General features: G+C 40.5%; 1 protein-coding gene and 1 pseudogene across 7 annotated transcripts in view; both read right to left on the reverse strand.

The window, feature by feature from the left end:
• Nucleotides 1–1,979: 1,979 nt before the first annotated feature.
• The window catches only part of JADE3 (jade family PHD finger 3), a 168,431-nt gene continuing 145,939 nt past the window's right edge, over nt 1,980–24,471 (reverse strand). For all 6 annotated transcript variants that reach the window (XM_081222939.1, XM_081222940.1, XM_081222936.1 and 3 more), the window contains 4 exons: nt 22,704–22,820; nt 9,822–10,292; nt 8,155–8,272; nt 1,980–5,067 (listed from right to left, as the gene is read on the reverse strand). In XM_081222939.1, coding sequence (XP_081079065.1) covers nt 4,160–5,067; nt 8,155–8,272; nt 9,822–10,292; nt 22,704–22,820 — 1,614 coding nt within the window. In that variant the 3' untranslated portion in view covers nt 1,980–4,159. The remainder of the gene's footprint in view (nt 5,068–8,154; nt 8,273–9,821; nt 10,293–22,703; nt 22,821–24,471) is intronic.
• LOC308608834 (olfactory receptor 2J3-like) lies at nt 19,819–20,454 on the reverse strand (annotated as a pseudogene). Its single transcript has one exon. The product of its transcript is annotated as an olfactory receptor 2J3-like (transcript).

The following is a 24,471-nucleotide window of genomic DNA, read 5'->3' on the forward strand; positions in this document are numbered from 1 at the left end:
AGGCAAGTTCACCAGGTCCTAGCTCCATCGCGAGGCCTGTCCACTCTAGATTTGTGTGAATTATCTTGCTCTTTGGATGTGAGCTTCTAAACTGTTTGCCTTTGTGTCAGATGACTAGTCCAATCTTCTGTCCAGGATGGCAAGAATGGAGCAGTACAGAACTCATGAGTAAACCCCCTCTCAGGTTGTTTTCTTCAGGGAGAAGCTGAGCAGAAACTTGCTGTAGTAAGTACAGCTTAATCAGCCCAATTCCATCTTTCTAGTTTGTTTATAACCTGACAATCGGTAAAAATAAAGGAAACTAAGAAGGTGGGGTGGGAGTAGTAGTCAGGGGAAGAGAAATTAATGCTTGGGGTGTCCAGGCTGTGAGGTTGGAATGCTCACACCCAAACCCACTTTAACAAGATGAGAAATGATGGATGCTCTGAGAGTTTGTCAAGATGATTAATATATTTAGGGAGCATCAGGTCAAAGAACTCATCAGTGACTGGACAGGGCAGGAAGCACCAATCTGGGGCGTGACCACCCCCGTCATCTTGGCTCATTTCAAAGACAACTATCCTCATGGTTTCAGGTCATGCCATCTGTTCCAATCCATGAAGTAAAATTAACTGAATTCACAGAAGCCTCCTTCAACAATGATGAACTGAGTATTACAGAGCTCCATGTGTAGGAGAGACAGCCTCAGGGTAGGCCTTTATTTATTAACTTAAAGTTATTTTTAAAAATCAATATGTAGGGCTTCCCTGGTGGCGCAGTGGTTGAGAGTCTGCCTGCCGATGCAGGGGACACGGGTTCGTGCCACGGTCCGGGAAGATCCCACATGCCACGGAGTGGCTGGGCCCGTGAGCCATGGCCGCTGAGCCTGCCAGTCCGGAGCCTGCGCGTCCGGAGCCTGTGCTCCGCAACGGGAGAGGCCACAACGGTGAGAGGCCCACGTACCGCAAAAAAAAAAAAAAAAAAAAAAAAATCAATATGTAATTGCTGCTTTCCATAAAACTTGAAAATAGGTGAATTAAGATTGTGAAAATCTAATAAACATTTGTTATAAATAAGATACATTTTTTGAAAATATCCCATGAAGGTTATTCAGTGGTGAATAAGGTTTTAATCCTATCATGTATTTTTCCTCCATTCTTAAGGCTGAGGACTGTAAAGTCCTGGAGGGAAAAAGCCCCGGGACTGTGCATCCTCTAGTTTATTCTATGAATTTAAAAGTTTCTTCAACATGAAAACAAAGGTTCACCTCTTATTAGAGATATAGACATTAGAATACACCCAAAGCTTTTGTTGGCTCTAACAGAGTGGTATTTGTCATTTTAGTACTCCAACATTTTACCTAGAAATTTACTGAATCAAAACAGTTATCTATGAAGGAGAGAGAGGTGGTGATGGTGGAGGGAGAATGCAGGGGAAGAGGGGGAGAAGGAGGGGAAAGAGGAGATGGGGGAGAGAAACAACCTTATCTTTTAACTATGTTCACTAATGATTTACCCAATGACCTTCAGCAAATGCATTTCTCAAACATAATGAAAATGTTTATAAATGCCTTCAAAAATCCCCCATGACACTACATAACCCCTATAATCCTAATATTCTTACATGACTCCAAAATAGAATGAATGTTGTAAAGAATGTATATTTAAGTGAGGCCGGATCTAAGCCTTCTGGACTTTGTGACTTTAGACAGGCTCCATTCCCCTAGTGATTTATGTTGATCCTAAGGTTCTGTCTTATTGGCCTGATGAAATCATGATTTGCAGGTAAAGTCCAATTTCCGAGTTCTCTTTGTTCCCTGGTATTGACATGAATCACGAATTTGTGCTTCTAAACATTCAATTCCTTCTTCCTTTCCCCTTACCATCTGTTTTGCTTAATGAATAAGATTTTTTTAAATATAAAAGAAACATATGTAAGCTTTTCTAAAACCCATATGCCAAAATAAAAAAATTACCACACTGACAGTAGTTAATAGTTTTCATAATTTAATGAAAAAGTATCGGTAAAAAGGTGACATTTGAAAAAAGACCGAGTTTATCTTTGAAAACTGGACTATATAAGACAAAACGAAAAAAAATTTAACAAAGAAGATTAAGAGGTAATACTTCAAACAACAGCAAAATGTAGCAAATACATTTTGGGGCAATTGAAATGTACACAACTGAAGGCTCCTTCATTTACCTAGGAAAGTCCTGTAAAAATATTACAACTATATTTCCCTGACTGAAATTATTTTAGTCAATACTCTCCCAATGGCATTACATATGGAATTTGGCTGAAGCACTTTTTCAATGTTTGCTTTTCTTCCCACTCGCTCAGAATTGAAAGGCATGAAAGGACATAGGCTACTGCCCTGGCCTCTAACAGAAGGAGTTTATAACATAGCTCCACTATAATTTTATTACCATGAAGGTGTCAAATTAATATCCAACCCAGGAGAATGCAAAGAAAAAGCACAGAAACCTAGTGCATAAATAGGAGAACTACTGTTCCTCATTTGGATAGTCCATAGCTTTTTCCATTCAAACAAAGTATAGGACACCTATTACACATGCTATGGCATGTTCACACATGTACACAGGCACAAAAGAAACATTTTGAAGGTGTAGCCAAAGGAGAGGCAAAATACAGAAGTTTTCAGAAAAGGAGGAAGAAATAAAAGCAAAGGAACTCATTAACAAAGCTACAGGCTACAGGAACAAAAGCGGGGGAGAGGAAAACTGCTGAGTTTCCCATATTGACGGAGAGAAGAGGGGCCCCTGCCTTTACTGCAGCTGGGCTGTTTCACCAGGAAGCAACTTAAAAAATCTAAAATGGCCTCTTTTGTCTGAAAAGTCTCACTATATGTTCCCAAACTAGAAGAAAGAGAATACTAATTTAAGGCTAAGAAGAAAAGAGAGCAGAGAATTATAGTTGGCTTCACACTTTAAACTGTAACATTTTCCTCTTCTTTAAACACGAGGCAGGTATGTTTTATCTCCCACTAATGTAATTATTCTCTTCCTCCCAGAAATTAATAAAGGCTGATAGTTTGGGAACAGAGTATGAGTAACTTCTGAAAAACAGCTCCAGCCCTTTTAAATGGGAAATTACCTTGGATTCAAAGTTGGTACAAAGCTAAATTATATCCATGTGTTAAACACATGCTTTCAAATTCTGTTTGACAATAAAAATCTGTTTCAAAATTAAAGCAGGTAAGAATACTTAACCTCTCTGCATTTTACTATATCTTAATTATACCTCAATAAAAATTTTATAAACATTAAAGCAGGTATACAAAAACTGTCAGCCAAACTTATTTAAGTCAAACTTATTTGAAAACAATAACACAAAAACCCTGACCTGATACAAACCCTCCAGAAATGTTCTCACTTTGGGAAAGGCTCTGGGATCCTTCACAAATGCCTAAACTGAGAGAATCAGAGCATCTTCCTTGGAAGTAGTACTTTTGTAAACACTATCCACAAGTTAGCCTTTCATGCTTGTCAGCTGGGTGAAATAGTTACAAGTGTGTCCCCAACAAGCAAGTCTAGGAACAGGCACTGGACACTTATAAGCATTAGGTGTATTGACTTGGTAAGTTAAGATACTGTGAAAGGAACTCAACCTTGTTCAGAGCAAAGGAAGAGAGTAGTGAGTTTGACAGTATCTGAGATATTGGTCCCTGGTCTCTCCCTGAAGAGGGTTTCCAGGTATCAGTGGAGTTAGAAACTTCGTACAGACAGGAGCTCTAGAAGTCACATGCTATAGCTTCAAAAGATAAGTAGTTTTAGTGTCTGATAATCATGGTCTCCTGCAAATCAAGGACAATGCAAGGACTCTTAATACATATGTGTATCAATGTGTTAATATAATTGGAAAGCTGCCCCAAAGTATTTACTGAGCAAATACTCTGGTCCCAGCTGTTCTCACTAGCCTCTGGCAAAAAAACAAAACAAAATAAACCCCTAAACTTTTGGACAATATGTAATTTCTATGATGTGCTCATGAAAAGTGGACTTGAAACTGGTTCAAAAACTGCAAAAGCCAATTTACTGTGGAAAATTTTATCCTTTTCACTACAATTCCTCCTAACATATACTAGAATCCTTTTGGTGTATGGGTTTTCCCCAATATACGAGGCAAAGGCAAAGATGGGAGTTTTTCTTGGAATTTCTAATCACCTATGCATTGAACTGTGGGAAAAGGGATATGTCTTGTTTTTACCATGGCAATCCCGTCTGGAGTCATGGGGAGGATTTTCCCTGTCTGAGCTATCTCTCTTTACCCTAACTTTCTCTTTATTCCCATCACTTTCTGCTTCTGAATCACTCAGCTCCAAATCTGGGCAATACCCATCATTTTCCTGATATGGAGCTCTCCCTGCAGACCGCCTGACAAACTGCCTGCCCCAGAGCTGCTCCTTGGGGTTAGTATTCTTGGTTGGCTTCACATAGCACGGGAGGTCCTCTGTGGTCCTCACCCACCTGTTGGTGGTCTCCTTAAAGGACCTGCTGAAGTGTTCCATGGTAGATTTTCTAAAGCTGCCCTGACTGCCCAAGTGGGAGCTGAGCATGGGCTCCTGGTCACAGAACATCTCACTTGAGCTGTCTTTTTGGGTGACATCCCCAGACCAGCTGCCCTCCAGGCCATTGGATTTGGCAAACTTGGAGCTAGGCTGACTTTTCCCATTCCCAATGGAAGACTGTCCATGCAGGGCAGCCTGAAGGACCAGAGGCTTTCCCAGAGACTGCCCATGATAGAACTCTGGAGATGGAGTTCTCCAAGCAGGACTGGGATCCTTTGCTTCACTCCTAGCATGGCTGAGACTGGCCGGCAAGTTATTCTTGCTCTCTAGTGGATACCTTGGGTATGACTTCATTCTCATTTCTAGTGATTCCTGAGCCACCTGCATGCTCCTCATATTGCAAACAGCGGAGCTGCCGTCAGGAGAGAGAGGTCCATGATCAGGCTCTGTGGAGCTGTTTCTGTAGTCTTCCGGGGCTGACTTGGGCATTTTTAACTTTAAGGTAATTCTTGGTGGTGGGTAAAACAATGAATTTTCTAGTGCATTTGTCAAAGGAAGTCCTAAGATCAAAAAGAAAGATTCATTTTAAATGACAGAGTACATTTTCATGAAAATGGACATGACAAGAAAGTGGGGGCAGCAATACTCATAATCAGACAAAGCATACTTTAAGACAAAGGCTATAACAAAGACAAAGGACGGTGTTATATAATGATAAAGGGAGCAATACAAGAGGAGGGTATTACATTCATTAACACATATGTACCCAATACAGGAGCAACTAACTATATAAAGCAAATACTAAAAGATATAAAGAGAGAAATTGACAATAATACAATAATAGTAGGAGACTTTAACCCCACTTACATTAATGGACAGATCACCCAGGTAGGAAATCAATAGGCAACAGTGGTCTTAAATGACACAATAGACCAGTTGGACTTAATAGATATCTATAGGGTATTACATCCAAAACCAGCAGAATACACATTCTTTTCAAGTGCACATGGGACGTTCTCCAGAACAGATCACATGCTAAGCCACAAAACAAGTCTTAACAAATTTAAGAGGAGAGAAATTATATCAAGCATTTTTTCCAACCACAATGGTATGAAACGAGAAATCAATTACAGAAAGAAAAAAGTGAAAATAAACACGTAGAGACTAAACAACATGCTACTAAAAAACCAATGGGTCAATGATGAAATCAAACAGGAGATCAGAAGATACCTTGAGACAAATGAAAATGCAAACACAACTTTCCAAAATCTATGGGATGCAATAAAAGCAGCTCTAAGAGGGAAGTTTAGAGTGATACAGGCCTTCCTCAAGAAACAAGAAAAAATCTCAAGTAAACAACCTAACCTACCACCTGAAGGTATCAGAAAAAGAACAAAGCCCAAAGTCAGCAGAAGGAAGGGAATAAAGATCAGAGAAGAAATAAAATAGATATTAAAAAAACCCAATAGAAAAGATCAATGAAACCAAGAGCTGTTTTTTTGAAAAGATAAAATTGATAAACCTTTAGCCAGGCTCACCAAGAAGAAAAGAGAAAGGACCCAAATAAACAAAACAGGAAAGGAAAGAGAAGAAATAACAACAGATGCTACAGAGATACAAAAAAATCATAAGAGAATACTATGAATGGTTACATGCCAACAAGTCGGACAACCTAGAAGAAATGGACAAATTTCAAGAAACACACAACCTGCCAAGACTGAATTGAGAAGAAACAGACAATTTGAACAGACTGATCACTAGTAGTGAAATTGAATTTATAATTTAAAAAAACTCCCAGCAAACAAAAGTCCTGGACCAGATGGCTTCACAGGGGAATTCTATCAAACATATAAAGAACTGAGACCTATCTTTCTCAAACTAGTCCAAATAATCAAAGAGAATGGAACACTCCCAAATTCATTCTGCGAGGCCACCACTACCCTGATACCAAAACCAAAGACACTACAGAAAAAGAAAATTACATGCCAATACCTTTGATGAATACAGATGCAAAAATCCTCAATAAAATATTAGCAAACCGAATTCAACCACATATAAAAAGGATCATATGCCATGATAAAGTTGGATTTATTCCAGGGACATAAGGATGGCTCAACATTTGCAAATCAATCAGTGTGATACATCATATTAACAAAAGGAAGGATAGAAAGCACATGATCATCTCAATAGATGCAGAAAAAGCATTTGACAAAATTCAACATCTATTCATGATAAAAACTCTCATCAAAGTTGGTACAGAGGGAACATAGCTCAACATAATGAAGACCATTTATGCCAAACCCACAGCCAACATCATACTCAATGGTGAAAAGCTAAAAGCCTTTCCTCTAATTTCAGGAACAAGACAAGGATGCCCAATCTCGCCACTTCTATTTAACACAGTACTGGAAGTCCTAGCCACAGCAATCATACAAGAAAAAGAAATAAAAAGCATCCAAATTAGAATGGAAGAGATAAACTGTCACTATTTGCAGGTGACATAATTCTTTATATAGAAAACCCTAAAGTCTTCAAACAAAAACTATTAGAATTAAAAAACCCAGCAAAGCTGCAGGATACAAGATTAATATACAGAAGAAATCTGTTGCATTTCTATACACTAATAATGAACTATTATCTCTCAGAAAGTAAAAAAAAAAATCCCAACGGGCAACATTTGTTCCCTAAGGGTCCATACTGAACACTCATAGCCCCCATCTCTACCAGGGCCTGCCACCTGTTGCTGCCACAAGCAGTTATGGGGCTGGGTCCCACTAATCAGAAGCCACATGGTCTAGGGGCCAATTTCCTTGGCACCATGGAGGCTCTTCCTGCTGTTCTTTGGTTCTTCTAGTCTTGTCCGTCGTGGTGCTCTTGTGGCTGAGCTGCCCTGCTGTCTCCTGCTACACCATTCTGCTGTGACCCGTGATACTCACAACTGACCACGAGCCTTTGATACCTACCTGACACCTTATTTCTGGGTGCCTCTCTTGCTCTATAGCTGGCCCTTGGCAGAAGCTGGCTTCTGCACACCCTGCCCAGTGACCCCTGGTTGCCCAGGCTCCGCCACTGACCTCTGTGTTAAATGAGGCACAGGGAGGTTACAAATGTCTCTGAATATGACTGTCATTATTTCAGCCAAGCTCCCATGCTTAGGGCACTGTAATTATGCTCACTTGTTTCTCTCACTAAGTGGGCAGAATTCTCTGAAGGAATTCTGTCTTGCTGACTGCTCTGTCTTCTAGCTCAGCTCTTAGTCCATAGGAGGTGCTCAAAAAATATCAGTGAATAAATGAAGAGACAAGAGCCCAGATCTCCTAACTTCTGGCTAAGGATCTGTTATAACAGACTATTGTTAAGTAACCCTGGAATTAAATGTTTTCTGGAAACTAAGATCCTATCCTACTGACTTCTAAATGAATCCAATGATTTTAGAATAATTTCATGGCTCCAACTAATAGCCTCAAATATCTGTCTGGGACCTAGGTTATCTGTCCTAGGCCTGCCACTCCATCAACCCCACCCTGGGATTTCTTGCCTCATGAGTCAACAGTGAAATGGGCCACGTTATATCAGGGCTGGACTAGAAGAAATGAATTTAAAAGATTTTTAAGTTAAACAATTGATATAAAATTTATACAGGTTACCTGCAGCAATTTCCTGGTTAGCAAGCTGGACTTGCAAACTGAAGATCTGTTCCTGTATTTTGCTTTGTGACAGTTTCAGCTTCTCTCGCCTGGTTATCATGTAGCACAGGTTTCGGACCTGAAAGCCCAACCCCCAGCAAATAAGAGATTTTTGTCATGTTACACAAACCTGACAATTGAAATTGTTTAGCTAAAATTAAGACAACTAAAGTCAGGTGGGGTTGGGGGGTGGTGGGTAGGTCAGGAGAGAAGACAGAACCTAAAAGCTGTATAACGAGAGCCACTCCACAGGAAGTCACATAGCATGATCAGTCGTGGGATCATGGTTCCCATATCAATCAGTAGCACAAGCAAAATGCTCCAAAGCCACCTTCTGAAGTCTACTCTCCCTGTGGTATCATGGGGTTGATATTTATCTGCACAGCCAGGCTCGGAAAACTGAATGATGACTTAACATTTTAGCTTTCCCTTTAGATCCCTGAGTAAATGGTGGCAATGCTGGATCCAGTACAGTTTTCTAATGAGTGCTGGATCAGCAGGATAAAGGTCTGCTGGGAAGACTGGAAGTGGCTTTTTTGCTCACACTTTCAGCTCAGCCAAGTCCCCACAGCCACAAGGGTGAAATCCTCACCCTCTCATGCTCCTTCATCTGGACAAATTACGCAACCTTTCTGTGCCCCAGTTTATTCATCTGTAAATAGGGATAATAATTGTACCTTCTTCATAGGCATGTTAGGATTATATGAGTTAATATTTATAAAATGCTTAGAACAGTGGTGCCACATAGTAAGTGCTATATATGTGTGAGTTAAATTTTAAAAAGTGAGCCAAATCTATTAGTTCCCCTCCAAATTCTGGTAGCAGAGAAAAAAACAAGCCACCTCTATAATTATACTTGATTATGAGATTCTCTAGGGTAAAGACAGGGCCTAACTTATCTTTGAACCCCTACAGTACCTAATTTAGTAGATACCTGATCATATATATATATATATATATATATATATATATATATATATGTATGTATGTATGTATGTATGTATGTATGTATATAGCTAAATTGAATTATCTGGCGCAGAGGCTCTCAACCAGGGGCAATTTTGACCCCCAGAGGGCATTTGGTAATTCGGGAACATTTTTGGTTCTCACTACTGGGCATGTGGGGGTTTGCTACTAGCATCCAGTGAGTATAGCCAGGGATGCTGCTAAACATCTTACAGTGTTCCCCACAACAAAGGACAGTCCCCTACAACAAAGAACTATCCAGCCCCAAATGTCAATAGTGCCGAGTTTAAGAAACTCTGATCTGGTGCTTTCCTAAATAAAATTCATTCTTTCTTCAGCCTGTAGTCTCATAAGTGTGTCAGTAAAATATAGCTGAGCCAATTTAGGTTCAACAGTGAATAAAAAGTAAACCAAATGAAAATTTATTTCAAATTTAAGGTTCATAGAGCATCTAAGTGAGGACGCTTCCATTCTCTGATGTGTCTACCAGAATTTCAACTAAGCCCAATGTTTGGGACCACGATGAAATCAGAAGATAAGCAAGGACACAGAAGCTTACACTATAAATGTAAATGAGCTGTGTTCTTTTAAAAACTGGAAGTGGGGTCTCCATTTCTATGCAGACCAAGACCTACACACCTAGTCACAGTTGGTCACCTTACCCTCTCTAGGTCTTGCCGTAGGTGCATAAACATTCTCATGCGAGTGTGAATACTCTCCTCTTTTGGCTGCACCAGGCCATTTTCTTCATCCTCTTTCGGAGGAAATAATGGCTTATTGAAGTTGCTTTTCCGCTTTAGTTTCCAGTAGTTATAGATAAAGTCCACAGCTAGCGTGGGCAGCCCCAGCTCTGCGGCCACATCTTCCACACGGACCAGGGAATAGAACTCCTCCTCCAGCTCCCGAAGCTTCTGTGCCCGCACGCCGGTCTTCTCGCTTTTGGTCTGGCCCTGCTCTGAAGCCCTGTATAGGGGGTACTCGGCCTCCCCGAGCTTCTGCCTGCTTTGGCTGTGCTTGAGGCAGTATGACTTGAACTTTACTTCATCCCCCTCATCTAGGATGGTCTTCATTTCTAGGCTGTGCTCAAAGGCGCAGGTGACGTGGAAGGCAGTGATGCAGCTTTTCACTGAGCACTGTGGGAAGAAAAGATGTGTTAAGGCAGCAGGGCTGTGGGGGGAGAGGGGAAGCCCTATACGCCTGGGCCTAAACTGAGAGCTCATAGGAAGCAAAGGAAAGACAGGGAGAAAGTTGGTCTTAAACTGACCATGATGGACACTTTACAAGTAACCCAGGAAATCTGCTCTTATAGAAAACAGTAAAAACAGAGGCAACAAAATGTTTTTTCAAACTCTCCTTTAAATTTTAGCTCAAGCATTAAGTTTTTCCGAGAATTCTTCTTTGGCCCCTGTAAAGAGTCATGCTGTACTTCTTCTGTGACCCCAATATCACTTTATTATATGCTTCTACAATGGTCCTTTTCACACTGTACCTATAGAATAAATGTAAAATCCCTGGCCATGGCTCTTAACGACAGAAGCTGTGTCATTCATCTTTGCATTGCCATCAACTATTGAACAAGGAAGTACTCAAGAAATGCTTCTGAACAACTGAAAGAAAAACAAAATCAATATTATTGCCAGAGCAGCTATTGGTTCTAAAAAAGGCCACAGGAACTCCAATATCTAAGTAACCTAACTTCTTGAAATTGGTCTTATAGAGCTGTGCTGTCCAACATGGTAGCCAGAGTAGCCAACTGACCACAAGCAGCTATTAAAATTAAAATTACATACAATTAAAATTCAATTCCTCAGTCACACTAGCCACATTTGAACCATACTGGACAGCACATATTTCCATCACATCAAGTTCTGTTGGACAGTATGGTTACAGACAATCTGGAATTAAGTTTATAATATTCTGCCATTCATAGATGCAACCCATTTGTTAAGTATCACAATGGGGCATGCACTGAGGACTCACAGGGAAGCAGAGGGAACCTGGCCCATGATCGCTGGACTCTTGTGCTTCAGTTAGTCTCAATTACCATTTGTTATGGTTATGTTACAGTTTTCCTTCCAAAGATTTAAAATGCATGTGTGTGTTTATATTTTTATGCAAAGGAAGAAGGGAAAGCAATGGAGGATTTGTTTCAAAAGATATAGTGGGAATTCCCATGGTTAAAGCCAAGTCTCAAATCTTTTGGAAGCCTGCATCTGGAGGGCAGACTGCTCAATTACCTATATGTTGGGTTTTTGATAACTAAACATAGAAGATGACCTTGTATATGAATAAAGACTAAAAAAAAGCAAAACCTGATAGGTCTCCTTATAGATTGAGAAATTCAACACTTAAGAGAATGCTGGCAACCATCAAGGCTTTAATGGGGGCAGATTCCATTTAATCTAATTTCACAGGATAAAGAATTCCAGGGATGGAAAACAATTCAAAGATCATCTTATCCAACCTCACATGTATTATTGCTTGTACTTCCTGTAAAGTACCTGATATTCTACCTACACTGCTCCCTGCCCTCAACTCCTTCCACTTTCAGTTAAGTGGTACTCTAGCCACTTACTGTATTCCTAAAACAGCCCACCCCAACTTAGATCAACTGGAAGAGTCTGTTACATTACATCGAAGTTTGTATTCTTAAAAATTCTATGTATTTGAAAAGCCTCATGAAAATGAGGATGATGAGAGCCCCAAGCTCTACTTTTATCTGGGTACCTTTGGTTATCCCTTGAATAAGAAACTAGCTGGTCATTTAAAGCACAAGTAGCAAAAGGCACTCTTTAGCAAAAGATTAAAAGTGTTGGGCATAGTGCTCTTCTGCTGTATAATAACTGACAAAAATATGGGAAGAGAAAGCAAAAGGATTGTTTTCTATTCAAGGAGATGAGTGTGTGACATAAAACTACTACTAATGGGAAGCTAAAAACAGATCATCTCTCTCAGGTCAAATTTATAGAATGTAGAGACATAAATATAAATTACTCAAAATAAAAAGACAATAAACGAATAAGAATTGGGTACTTAGATGAAAAGTGGAATGTCCTTAGGAAACTCTGCCATAAAATCCATCTAGTTTCAAAAAAAGGTCATTCTATGATATTTATAGCTAGAAGTCCATATACCTTGGTGGTAAAGGAGAAATGCTAACCAAATAACTTTTAATTTTTTTTCCAAAAACATATATTTGGCACACTCTATTAAACAAAATGCTTTTGTATATATCTCATTTCTACTGTAATCACTTACGGTGATGGGGGAGGTTTTATTATGCGCATTTTAAAAGAACAGCTTTATTGAGATATAATTTACATACCACAAAACTCACCAATTTTAAGTATACATTTCAATGTTTTTAGTGTATTAACAGAGTTGTGCAACTATCACTACTACATAACTCCAGTACATTTTTATCACCCCCGAAAAGAAATCTCATGCCTATTTGCCACTCCCTGTTCCCAATCCCAGCCCCAAGCAACCACTAATCTACTTTGTGTCTCTATAGAAATGCCTATTCTGGACATTTCATATAAGTGGAATCATATGTGACAGTTTATATCTGGCTTCATTCACTTAGCACATTTTCAAGGTTCATCCACATTGTAGCATGTATCAGAATTTCATTCTTTTTAAAATATGGCCAAATAATATTCCATTATATTGGATATACCCTATTTGTTTATCCATTCTTCAGCTGATGGACATTTGGGCTATTTTTACTTTTTAGCTATTATGAAATAATGCTGCTATGAATATCTGTGTACAAGTTTTTGTGCAGACATGTTTTCATTCCTCTTTGGTAACGTGCAATAAAGGATTAACCTTGCCAAAGAAAGGCTTGGCCCTCTGCCTCTAGCTCCTAAGAGGTAACCTCTAAACCCTTGGAATGTCCTGCCTGATAAGAGTGTCTTTATTTACCTGGGGGCCTTGGGCCATGTCAGATAGTCTATGCTAACAATGTGATTTATGGTGGAAGCTCTGAGCCACGTGGTATCAGCCTGACCTCTGGAGGGACTGGAGTCTAAGGCCAGCCATGCAGGTGGTCAGCCACGTCTATGTGACCAACTCCTAATAAAATCTCTACACCAAGACTTGGGTGGCTTTGCTGGTTGGCAGTACTCTGTGTATATTATCATACACCAGTGCTGAAAGAAATAAGCACTGTCCACAAGATTCCACTTAGACAGGAATCTGGAAGCTCCATGCTTGGTTTCTCCTGGACCCTGCCCTATGTGCCTCTTCCCTTTGCTGATTTTAATCTGTATTCTTTCACTGTAATAAACTATGATCATGAGCATAACGGTTTTTTGAGTTCTGTGAGTCCTTCTAGTGAATTATTGAACCTGAGAGTGGTCTTGGGGACCTCTAACTTGTAGGTATATACTTAGAAGTGGAATTACTAAGACATACAGTAACTCTATGGGTAACTTTTGGAAGAACTGCCAAACTGTCTTCCACAGTGGCTGTGCATTTTACATTCCCACCAGCAATGCATAAGAGTTCTAATTTCTACACCTTCTTGCCAATAATTGTTATTGCCTGCCTTTTTGATTATTACCACCCTAGTGGGTATGAAGTAGTATCTCACTATGGTTTATTTACTTTTAAAGGGGGAAAAAGAAATAATTTTCTACCTATTCTTCAGAAATTATAGAAGAGAAATGAGTTTTTGAAATACTTTCATTAGAGGGAAAATGCTACCCTTATATGTTCACATTTGTAAGGGGAGTTGGAGTTTCTGTGGGATGAGAACTGGATCAGATAGGATGGTTGGAATAAAAATCTTTGAAAAAGAACACCAGAGACTGATTTAGGAATTAAATTGTTTCTTGCCTCTTTAAGGAAATATTTTGTCACCCCACCCCCCCCACCCCGCCGAAAACAAAGTAGTGTGTCCTCCTCAAAAGCAGATGACACCAGCGTTGAACACCAAGGGCTGGGTGCATACGTCCTCAGCGGTTCTTATCCTGCTGCAGGACAGTGTTCATTTGGTTGCCCTTAATCCTCAATAATCTGTGAACAGACAAATAGGTGATATCAGAGCAATTTTCTCAAAACTTGGTCACTGAAACCATGTCATAAATGATTCAAAGTCAGTCCACAAAACCTATTTAGCCACTAGGTACTTAAACTCTAGCACCAATGGTGGCCACCAGCCCTTCTGATCTCTCATCCCTAAGGGTCTGCAAGGTCGGAGGGGAGATGTCACTTGAGTGTTATTTAACTTTTCTCATGTTTATATCTGGTCTCCCTTAATAGACTATAAACACCTGAAGGCAAGGACCAGAAATATCTTAGAATAGGAACAATTTGTACTCACAAATAAAATTTGGAATATATGAGAAAAATATTAAGGTGCTTTCCCTCTTAATTTTTTTGATGCCCTTTAATCTTAACACTTAATTTCCATCTCTACTAGTACGACCTTTAATAGTCACTGAGTAGACGTACTTGCATTTCCCCACTTGTCAAAGATTTTCATTTGTTTTAAAAAAGTTCACTTCCCTCATAGTCAAGCTCATATTAGCCTAACAGTAAACTCATGGTGGCCCACCAATTTATTCTGCCTTCACTAAACATGCATGTAACTCCAGACATGACCACATTCCTCTACTGTCGAAAGGGGCAACTACTCCAGCACCAAATGTTTTAATGATGCTATTCAGTTTGGCTGGATGAATGCTAGGGCTTTCCATCAACAAAGTCAGACTGACTCCAGGGAATAATATAAACAATAACAACAAGTACAAATACTAGTACCACTAATATCTACTGAGTATTTAGTATCTGTTAGGCACTGTGTTAAGCTCTTCACCACATTATTAAGTAGGTACTATTTTATCATCTCCATTTATAGATGTGGAAACTGAGGGACAGATTTGGCAGGTAACTTCCTCAAGATTACATAACAAACAAGAGATGGAACCAGGATTTGGACCCCAGGAATCTGGCTCCAAAGGCTGTATTTTTAACCACTGTTCTTCCTTTTTTTCTCAGGGAAGGCCTAAAACATCTGGATCTAGGTCGAATGGGGCTTGAACATAAGATATATAAGGACCCTACAGGAATTCTGGAAAGGTGGCAGAGGGACTGTGTCCAGGGTTTAAGCAAAATTCAGAGCTGTATGGGGCATCTGTTTTGAACCCAGTCTTTAGGATCTGCTCCACGATTATCAGAAACCTTCATCCTCAGGAGAAAGGTTCTAGCTCCCAGATATGCAGGCTGTAGATACTGGCTAGTTTAGACCCCAAAACCACCAGTGTTAGATTCTATCCTTGCCGAATGAATGTTCCCAAATCAAAGGAAGAGGAGAGATGTGGGTATTCCCCACTGCTGGGAGATTAGGAAGAATGAACACAATTCACAGTTAAGAAATTTCCATAAAGAGTTTATAAAGCAAAATACCTGAGATGTGTTACTAATCACAAATACCCTTAAATAAACCTCTGAAAAACAAAGATGCTAATAAAACTTGACCCCCACCTATGTTCTGCTTATACTAATAGAGTAGGCTTTGTTTTCCATGGTTGACACCTAGTTTTCCTGTGGAAAAAGAGACCCAAACCCTTTTTTTCCTTTTAAACCACCGCTAAGTTAAATTCAAACCAATTAGTAATTTAGAATCTTGTTCCCTATATGGGGATCAAAAACAGTAAACAAATACAGTGTATTAGTATAGACAGAACATAGGTGGAGAAAAATATAGCCACACTTCACAAGGTCACCTGAAGTTCACTCCCCCTCACGTGGGGGAAGATCTTTAATGCAGCCTGGCACTCACAGTGCACTTCCCCAAACCAAAAGACTATTTCACACCTCTTCTCTCCCCAAACCTTGAGACTTCACCCACATCCTCACTCTCAGCTGATGATCCTGTTTCCTATCTCACTGAGGAAATGACAACAATCAAAAAGAGCACTCTGGGGACTTCCTGATGGTCTAGTGGGTAAGACTCCACGCTCTCAATGCAGGCGGCCCGGGTTCGATCCCTGGTTGGAGAACTAGATCTCGCATGCATGCCACAACTAAGAGTTCACATGCTGCAACTAAGAAGTCCGCATGCCGCAACTAAGAGTTCACATGCCACAATTAAGAAGTCCGCATGTCACAACTAAGAAGTCCGCGTGCCACAATGAAGATCCCACGTGCTGCAACTAAGACGTGGAACAGCCTAAATAAATAAATAAATAGGGCTTCCCTGGTGGCACAGTGGTTAAGAATCCACCTGCCAATGCAGGGTACGTGGGTTCGAGCCCTGGTCCAGGAAGATCTCACATGCCATGGAGCAACTAAGCCTGTGCGCCACAACTACTGAGCCTGCGCTCTAGAGCCCGGTGAGCCACAACTACTGAGCCCACGTGCCTAGAGCTTGTGCTCCGCAACAAGAGAAGCCACCGCAATGAGAAGCCCACGCACCGCAACAAAGAGTAGCCCTTGATCGCCACAACTAGAGAAAAGCCCACGTGCAGCAACAAAGACCCAACGCAGCCAAGCAGCCAAAAATAAAAAAATAAAATAAAATAAATAATTTTTTTTTTTTTTTTTTTTTTTTTTTTTTGCGGTACGCGGGCCTCTCACTGCCTCCGCCTCTCCCGTTGCGGAGCACAGGCTGCGGACGAGCAGGCTCAGCGGCCATGGCTCACGGGCCCAGATGCTCCGCGGCATGTGGGATCTTCCCGGACCGGGGCACGAACCCGTGTTCCCTGCATCGGCAGGCGGACTCTCAAACACTGCGCCACCAGGGAAGCCCTAAATTTTTAAAAATAAAACAAAACAAAACAAAACAATAAGAGCGAGGATTCTGGGAAGATGGCAGAGTAGGAGGCACCAGGAATCTGTTTAAAAAAAAAAAAAAAAAAAAAAAAAAGAGCGCTCTGCAGATTCCCAGCAGCACACCTATCTAATACTGCACCTACACACTCTGCCTTCAAGCCTGTTACCCGGGAAGAACAATCTGTGCTCTTACCTGAAGCCGCCCCTCTCTCACCCTCTTTACCCCACCCTCTCTCACCTACTGAAAAACCTCGCTCCAGCAGTTTTTCCTCTCCATGGGTCACTCTCTTTGCATGCATACTGTTATGTTCTATATGTTAACAAGTATACATACAGTAGTCTCTCAGTATCCTCGGGGGATTGGCTCCAGACTTCCTGTGGATACCAAAATCCACAGATGCTCAAATCCCTTATATAAAATGGCATAGTATTTGCATGTAACCTATGTGCATCCTCCCATACTTTAAATCATCTCTAGATTATTTATAAAACCCAATACAATGCAAATGCTATGTAATAGTTGCCTGGGCAAGGCAAATTCAAGTTTTGCTTTTTGGAACTTTCTGGAATTTTTTTCCAAATATTTTCAATCTGCAATTGGTTGAATCTTCAGATGCAGAACCTGCGGATACAGACGGCTGACTGTACATACTTGTTATTTCTTCCACCTTAAAGAGAGGACTTCTTTCCCTCACTTTTCCGGACTGTTCCTACTCCATTTCTTTGCCTTGACCCTTGGCAATGTAGCTTTTGCCATCATCACTCCACCTCAACTGCTCATCCAGGTTACCAATAATCACACTGCTAAATTCAGGGGTCAATTTGTAGTCCTCATCTTACTCCAGCAGTATTTTTACATCACTGATCTTTCCCCTCTCCTTGAAACACTTTCTTGCCTTGATTTCTAGGCTACTATGCTCTCTTGGTTTTCCTCCTGTCTCCCTGGTGACTTCTCACTCTCCTCTGCTATCTCTCCCTACTGTCCTGACTACTTAACACTGGAATGCTGCAAGGCCCTGTGCTTGGTACTGTTCTCCTCTCTATCTACACTCCCTCCCTCAGTGATCTTACCCAGTCCAGGCTAAAGATACCTACATGACAATGACTCCCAAATTTATGTCTTCAGTCCAAAACTTCCTCCCAAACTCCAAACTCGCATAGACAACTGTCGGTTTAATATTTCCACTAGGATATCTGGTAGACATCTCAAACTTAAATGTCTAAAACTGAACTCATGATGATCTTTCCGCCCACATCTCTTCTACTTATAGATTTTTCCATTCAGTTTATGGCAACTTTACCCTTCTCCCTGTTCAGGCCAAAACCTGGAAGCATCCCCAACTCCTATCTTTCTCTCACACCTCATACCCGCTCCACAGTTAATCCTCTTGGCTCTACTTTCAATATTCATCCAGAACCCAACCACTTTTCACCACCTCCAGGGCTACCACTCCAGACAAAGCCACCACTGCCATCTCTCAAGGATTACCGTAATAGCCTCCTAATTGCTTTTCTCGTTCCTAACCTTCCCTCCTCATAGTCTGCTCCAAATAAGCAGCCAGAGTGCCTATTTTTGTTTTTAACCTTCTACTATGGAAAAATCTACATAATAGCATAGAGAATACTATATTAAACCCTATATACCCATTATACAGACTCAATAATTATTAATGTATGACCCATCTTGATTCATCTTTAACCCCCATAGTACCCTGCCCTCCAGATTATTTTGAAGCAAATCTTAGACATCATTCCATAGAGTGATCCCTTAAAAATATAAATCAAATCATTTTACTTATCTGCTCAAAACCTGCTAACGGCTCCCCCTTTAAACTCTGAGTAAAAACAAAAGATCTTTTTTGTTTTTTAAACCTTTTGGCCACGCCACGTGGCATCTGGGATCTTAGTTCTCTGACTGGGGATCGAACCAGTGCCCTCTGCATTGGAAGCGTGGAGTCTTAACCACTGGACTGCCAGGGAAGTCCCAAAACAAAAGATCTTATAAGGGCCCTGGAAACCCTTCATCATGGGCTTGCAAACTATGGCCCACAGACCAAATGCAGCCAGATACCTGTTTTTATGTAGCCCATGAGCTAAGAATGGGAGCTAAAAATGGTTTTTACGTTTTTTAAATGGTGGAAAACAATCAAAAGAAAAAGAATATTTTATGACATATAAAATAAATTTAGAGTCCATAAATAAGCAAATGAACATGGCTATATTCCATTAAAGCTTTAAGTATCGTCTATGGCCGCCTCTGTGCTACAAAGGCAGAATTGAGTAGTTGTGACAGAGACCATATGGCCTGCAAAGCCTAAAATATTTACTATCTGGCCCTGTATAGAAAAAAACTGCCAACCCCTGACCTAACCAATCAGGTCCCTGTGTAATCTCTCTGATCTTCTCTTCCCAAACACTCCATTCCATTCTCATTGGCCTCTTTCCTATCTCTCAGACAAGCCAAACACACTCCTATCTCTGGGCCTTTGCACAGGCTGATCCCTCTGCCTGGAACATTTTTACCCCAAATATCTGCATTGTCTTCTCTCACCTTCGAGTCTTTGCTCAAATGCCACGGCTACAGTGAGTCCTACTCTTACCACTCTATTTAAACTTGCAATGTATGCCTCCTGCCCCACAATCCCCATCTTCTTACCATACTCCACATTTTTACTTTCCATAGCACTTACCATCTTCTAACATGATATTTAGTATCTATTGCTTATCACTGATTTCTCCCAAACCAAAATGTAAGTTCCATGGTGCAAAGTTCTTTGTTGGTCCACTGATAAGTCCAAAGTGCCTAGAACAGTGCCTGGCACACAATTAGGCACTCAAATATTTGTTGAATACGTGAAATTCCTTATAATCAAAATTTTAAGAGACTTTTATGACCACCACAGCAGCATACATCTCCACTTCACTGATCCATGTATCAACACGTGATAATTGAAGCATGGCAGCTACCTCACAGAAAAAATTCTCTACCTGATATGGACCACAGTGAGGTAACAAGAAAGTCAACACTATTTGCACCGAAGAGTTGCTGAAACCTGTTACCCAAGCCACTGCTGCCAGTTGTTGGCATAGCCAAGAGTGCATGATAACTGTGTAATGGAGAGGCTGGCAGATAGCTACATAACGATCAAAGGCCATTACTGAAAGAAGTACACATTCAGTGGATCCTAAACTAAGGAATATGAAAAGTTAAGCTATGCATCCTAGGTAGCTGATATTTCTCCAGTGGCTTTGGATGTTGACTAGCATTTGGGGGACAGGGGAAGTAGTATATCAAAGGTCCAAAAAAGAGAGATTAGACAGAAAGAAACACATGGGGGTGTGGAGTCTGGCATCAAGGCGTGACAAGATAACGATGGCTAAATTCCCAAGGAGGGTCATTATGTAGAAAATGGAGATGGCCAGAAAAAGAACCATTTCTAGTTTGGGCCATTCAGAGAAGCCCACCAGAACAAAGCCATCAGAGTGATGAAAAGTGTTACTGAATTTTCTCATTGCTTAACACTACTTGCTGGAAACACCACAGTCAGAATTTTGAAGGCTGATTATCCTTTCCTTAGAACTTAATGCTGGTTCATGAACCTACATGCAACAGAGGAACTGGATAGGGAATGTTGAAACAAGTAAAATCATTAATGTCTTTCCTTTTACTACCTCAGCAAGAAAATTAAGAATTAGCAATTATATACCTGTATTTTAACAACCATATTTTAAGCCACGGCTTTCATTTAGTAAACTCATAGTTTACTAAGTAGAGGTATTACGAAAGTAAAGGTAGTATAGATGCATTACAAAATATTTGTTATAAAAAGGTGTTGGATCTGTTAAGATTGAGGGAAACTAAGACTTCACTGGAGCTTCATTAAATCTCTAATTTACTCAGTAAAAAAAATTTTTTAAGAGTCTTAATTTGGAAAGACCTGTACAAAATGCAGAATCTAAACTCTAAGTAATAAAAACAAAACCACTGCCCTGAAATAAAAAAAAACCCACTCCAGAATGTTTCTTCCATCCATCTGTTCATCCACTATCCATCTATCAATCTAATATTTATTGTCCATTGGCCATGTCGGGGGTTTGGAGGATCTAAGGATGAGACAGTTTGAGCTTGCAGCCTACTACGGAAGCTAAGACTCATAGATAAATAACTACAATAGAGGGCAGAATGTGGCGATATGGGGCATTTTTTCTCTCACCACAGTCATGCTGTCAATTACTAACTGTTGTAAAAAAAAAATCATCCTTTAAAACAGCAAAAATGGGGGAAAATGCAGGTACCATAATAAGGAAAATAAGTAATTAACAGACATAAATTCAATGTGCTATTATAAAATGACTAAATGATAATTATGAAAAGATGGGAAATATTTTATTTTTTAGTGGGGAGAATGCATATTACAAACTAATCTATGATACAATTAAATACGGATATATTTATTCAATAAACACTAATTGAGCACTGACAAGGGGCAGGCACTCTCTTTTGTGCTAGGGGAAGAATGATACATAACCTTGGCCCTCAAGGGGCTCACATGTGGGGCGCAATCAGGAGAGAACTTAGAAAAGCATAAACAGGCAATGTGTTAAGGCAGTAGACCCCATGGGAATAGTTTTCCTTAAACACATTTCCCCTTATAATTGCTAAAGTGCTATAGTTAAAATAAATAAAATCAGCAGGAAAAAAAATTTTTTAAAAAGCAAGACAAAGTATCCGATTCTGTCAAATGTAAAAACGAGTTTAAAAACTAAAAGTGTTTTTGGGGTCCAGATTGTGTTCTTTAAATGCCATTTCCCAGTAAAAGAACCAGGGTTACTTGGAGGAGTGGCTGATCCCAGGTCTAGAGCAAGAAATCTACAAGATGAGCCAGATAGCAAGGAACCTCACGAAACACCTAGAGCCACTGTCCCTAAGCTATGACATCATATGGCCCCCTTTCTGTGAAGGTGAACATGCAAACCTAACTCCAACCAGACTGTATCCTATGCAAGAGGTCTGGGAAGTGGAAGGCCAGCCCTTCCTCCCCTCTCACCAGGAAATCCACCTTATTACATTTGGAATAAAAGGTGAGATGACATTCTGGAAAACTAGATTATGAAGGGTCAACCTTCCTGCCTTTTCTGGGGGTGACTGGCCTCCCCCAGCCCCATCCTCCCCACCTCCAATGTTGCTTTTGGGTGCACCAGCTACGACTTCTACTTCAAGCAGCTGAATTTCTATGCCTCAGATGTCTCAGAAAACTCTACTTGCACTACCATAATGCAACAAATATGCCTATGAGAATGACTTTCAAACCTATCAACCAGAATTTATCCATTCAGATGCATCTTTCCCTATCCAATGAGTTGCACTTAGTCCAGCAACAGGGTCATCTGTCAAATCATCCTGGAACCCAAGTCATCCATCTATAATGGGTGAGCCACACAAGAACATGGGCCTGGTTGTTTAGAAGTTATGGCTTGTTTCCACCCAGGATCATCTAGCCTCAGAACTCACCTAATTCATCAGATCTGAGAGTGAAGGATGGAAATTAACCACCACTATGGCTACTGAAAAGAATAAGCTGAAGGGTCCAGAGGCAACATCCAAAAAAGGGGTTCCAGAAATGGTCTGTACAGTAGCAGAGCTCTATGAGTGAGTGGGAAGCCTGCTGAGTAACCTTTCAATTAGCAGGATGCTCTCACTGGGAGGGTGAGTCTGGCCAATCTGGTGTTAGCCCACTCCACCACTTCTCATTGGGACTTACCTGAATACAAGCCCCTGTCTTCAACTTGCACAGGCTGCAGACTAAGGCCCACCGACTGGGCGGAATATGGGAGACCTTTGTGATTGGTTCCATCCTCTCAGGACAAGCAATGCTGACCTACAAATAAAACATCACCATAAGGCAGAAGGCACGAAGGCATTCCAGAAGTACCTTTCACAAACCATAAATGATGTTACAAGAAGCTCAGAACATCAAAACAATGAGGTGAGCCATGTCTCCTAAGGTTACTATGGAACTTCGAATAAATAAAACCCGTCTCTAGCCACTGCTCAGGCCTTCGATCATTTCCAGTAATATAACTGATTCATATATAGGATGAGAGGGCAGGAGTAGAGGCTAGGCATGGTTACCTTAATGAATCAAAGATATCTACACTTTACTTAGGAACCAAAGAAAGCTACTAAGGAAACGAATTAAGAGTCTCAAAATCTAGCACCTCTCACATGTTTGAGATGTTGCCACATGCCTTGTGTTTTTTTCATTTAATAATGAATGATGAAAAACAGCGGCAGTGACATAGTATCGTTGGAAAGTAGCAGCAATCTGTGTAATGAAGAGATTGCAGCACATAAGTAGAAAAGATGAGGATAACATTTTAAAACCAGTCTTTAAAATCACATTAACTATCACCAGCTTACTCTATTCTCTCAGCCAAAGTAGCTTTAAAGTGAGATTAGTCTTTGAGAGAGTGCTGAAAGAGATGCTTTTTAAAAACACGGAACTTTTTTGCGTGTGAAAATAAGGGGTCAAGCAACTTCTGGTAAAAAGTGTTTTCTTTAAAAATACATACATGAGTTTCTAAGAGAGAAACGACTTTGAAAAGTGAAGGACTGTTGAGTAAGGACAGTTAAACTAGTACAAGTTCCACCCACATCGAGAAACCAACAGTAGAAAGATCAGAGACATCTAGCACAGCCCCCGAAGTACTAGAAATCAGGTATTAGAAACCATAAGAGAATGTCAATAGGTGAGAAAGCTTCTTTTAATTTTAAAGAACTCTTCCTGAGTCATGTTCCAGACTTTTAATATTTTGAAAGAGCCTGCTTTATTAGGGGAATTTGCTGCTAGAAATTAGTGATTCTCAGGCCAGAAACCTCAGAGTTCATTTCACATGTCTATTAGCTGGATGTTCTTAGTAAGAAAAAGAAACCACTACTCAAATTAAAAAAACAAACTGACTTCTATATCCATAAGAATACCATAGTATGTACCTAGAACTTTCAGCTTAACTTTGTGAGCTCGACTGCTAGACAGATTGGACGTTAACAAGAATAAAGGCAGGCAAGTTTTAAAGAAGAGTGAATTTCTGATACAGTATCATCAGCTCCCAATAAACTGAATTCTGCAGTCTCTCTTGTTCTGCAGGTAAAATGCTAACAAATTTCCTGGCTTGGATAGGGTTTGGGGAGCGAGAATGTGAATGAGATGTCCAAACAGATTTTTTTTTTTAAAAAAAGGGCAGCCATAGGGCTTCCCTGGTGGCACAGTGGTTAAGAATCCGCCTGCCAATGCAGGAGACTCGGGTTCGAGCCCTGGTCCGGGAAGATCCCACATGCCGTGGAGCAACTAAGCCCGTGGGCCGCAACTATTGAGCCTGTGCTCTAGAGCCTGCGAGCCACAACTACTGAAGCCCACGCGCCTAGAGCCCATGCTCCACAACAAGAGAAGCCACCACAACGAGAAGCCTGCGCAGTGCAACGAAGAGCAGCCCCCACTCTCTGCAACTAGAGAAAGCCCATGCACAACA

Source organism: Mesoplodon bidens (genome assembly GCF_964165515.1).
Source record: "Mesoplodon bidens genome assembly, chromosome: X".
Lineage (NCBI taxonomy): Eukaryota > Metazoa > Chordata > Mammalia > Artiodactyla > Ziphiidae > Mesoplodon > Mesoplodon bidens.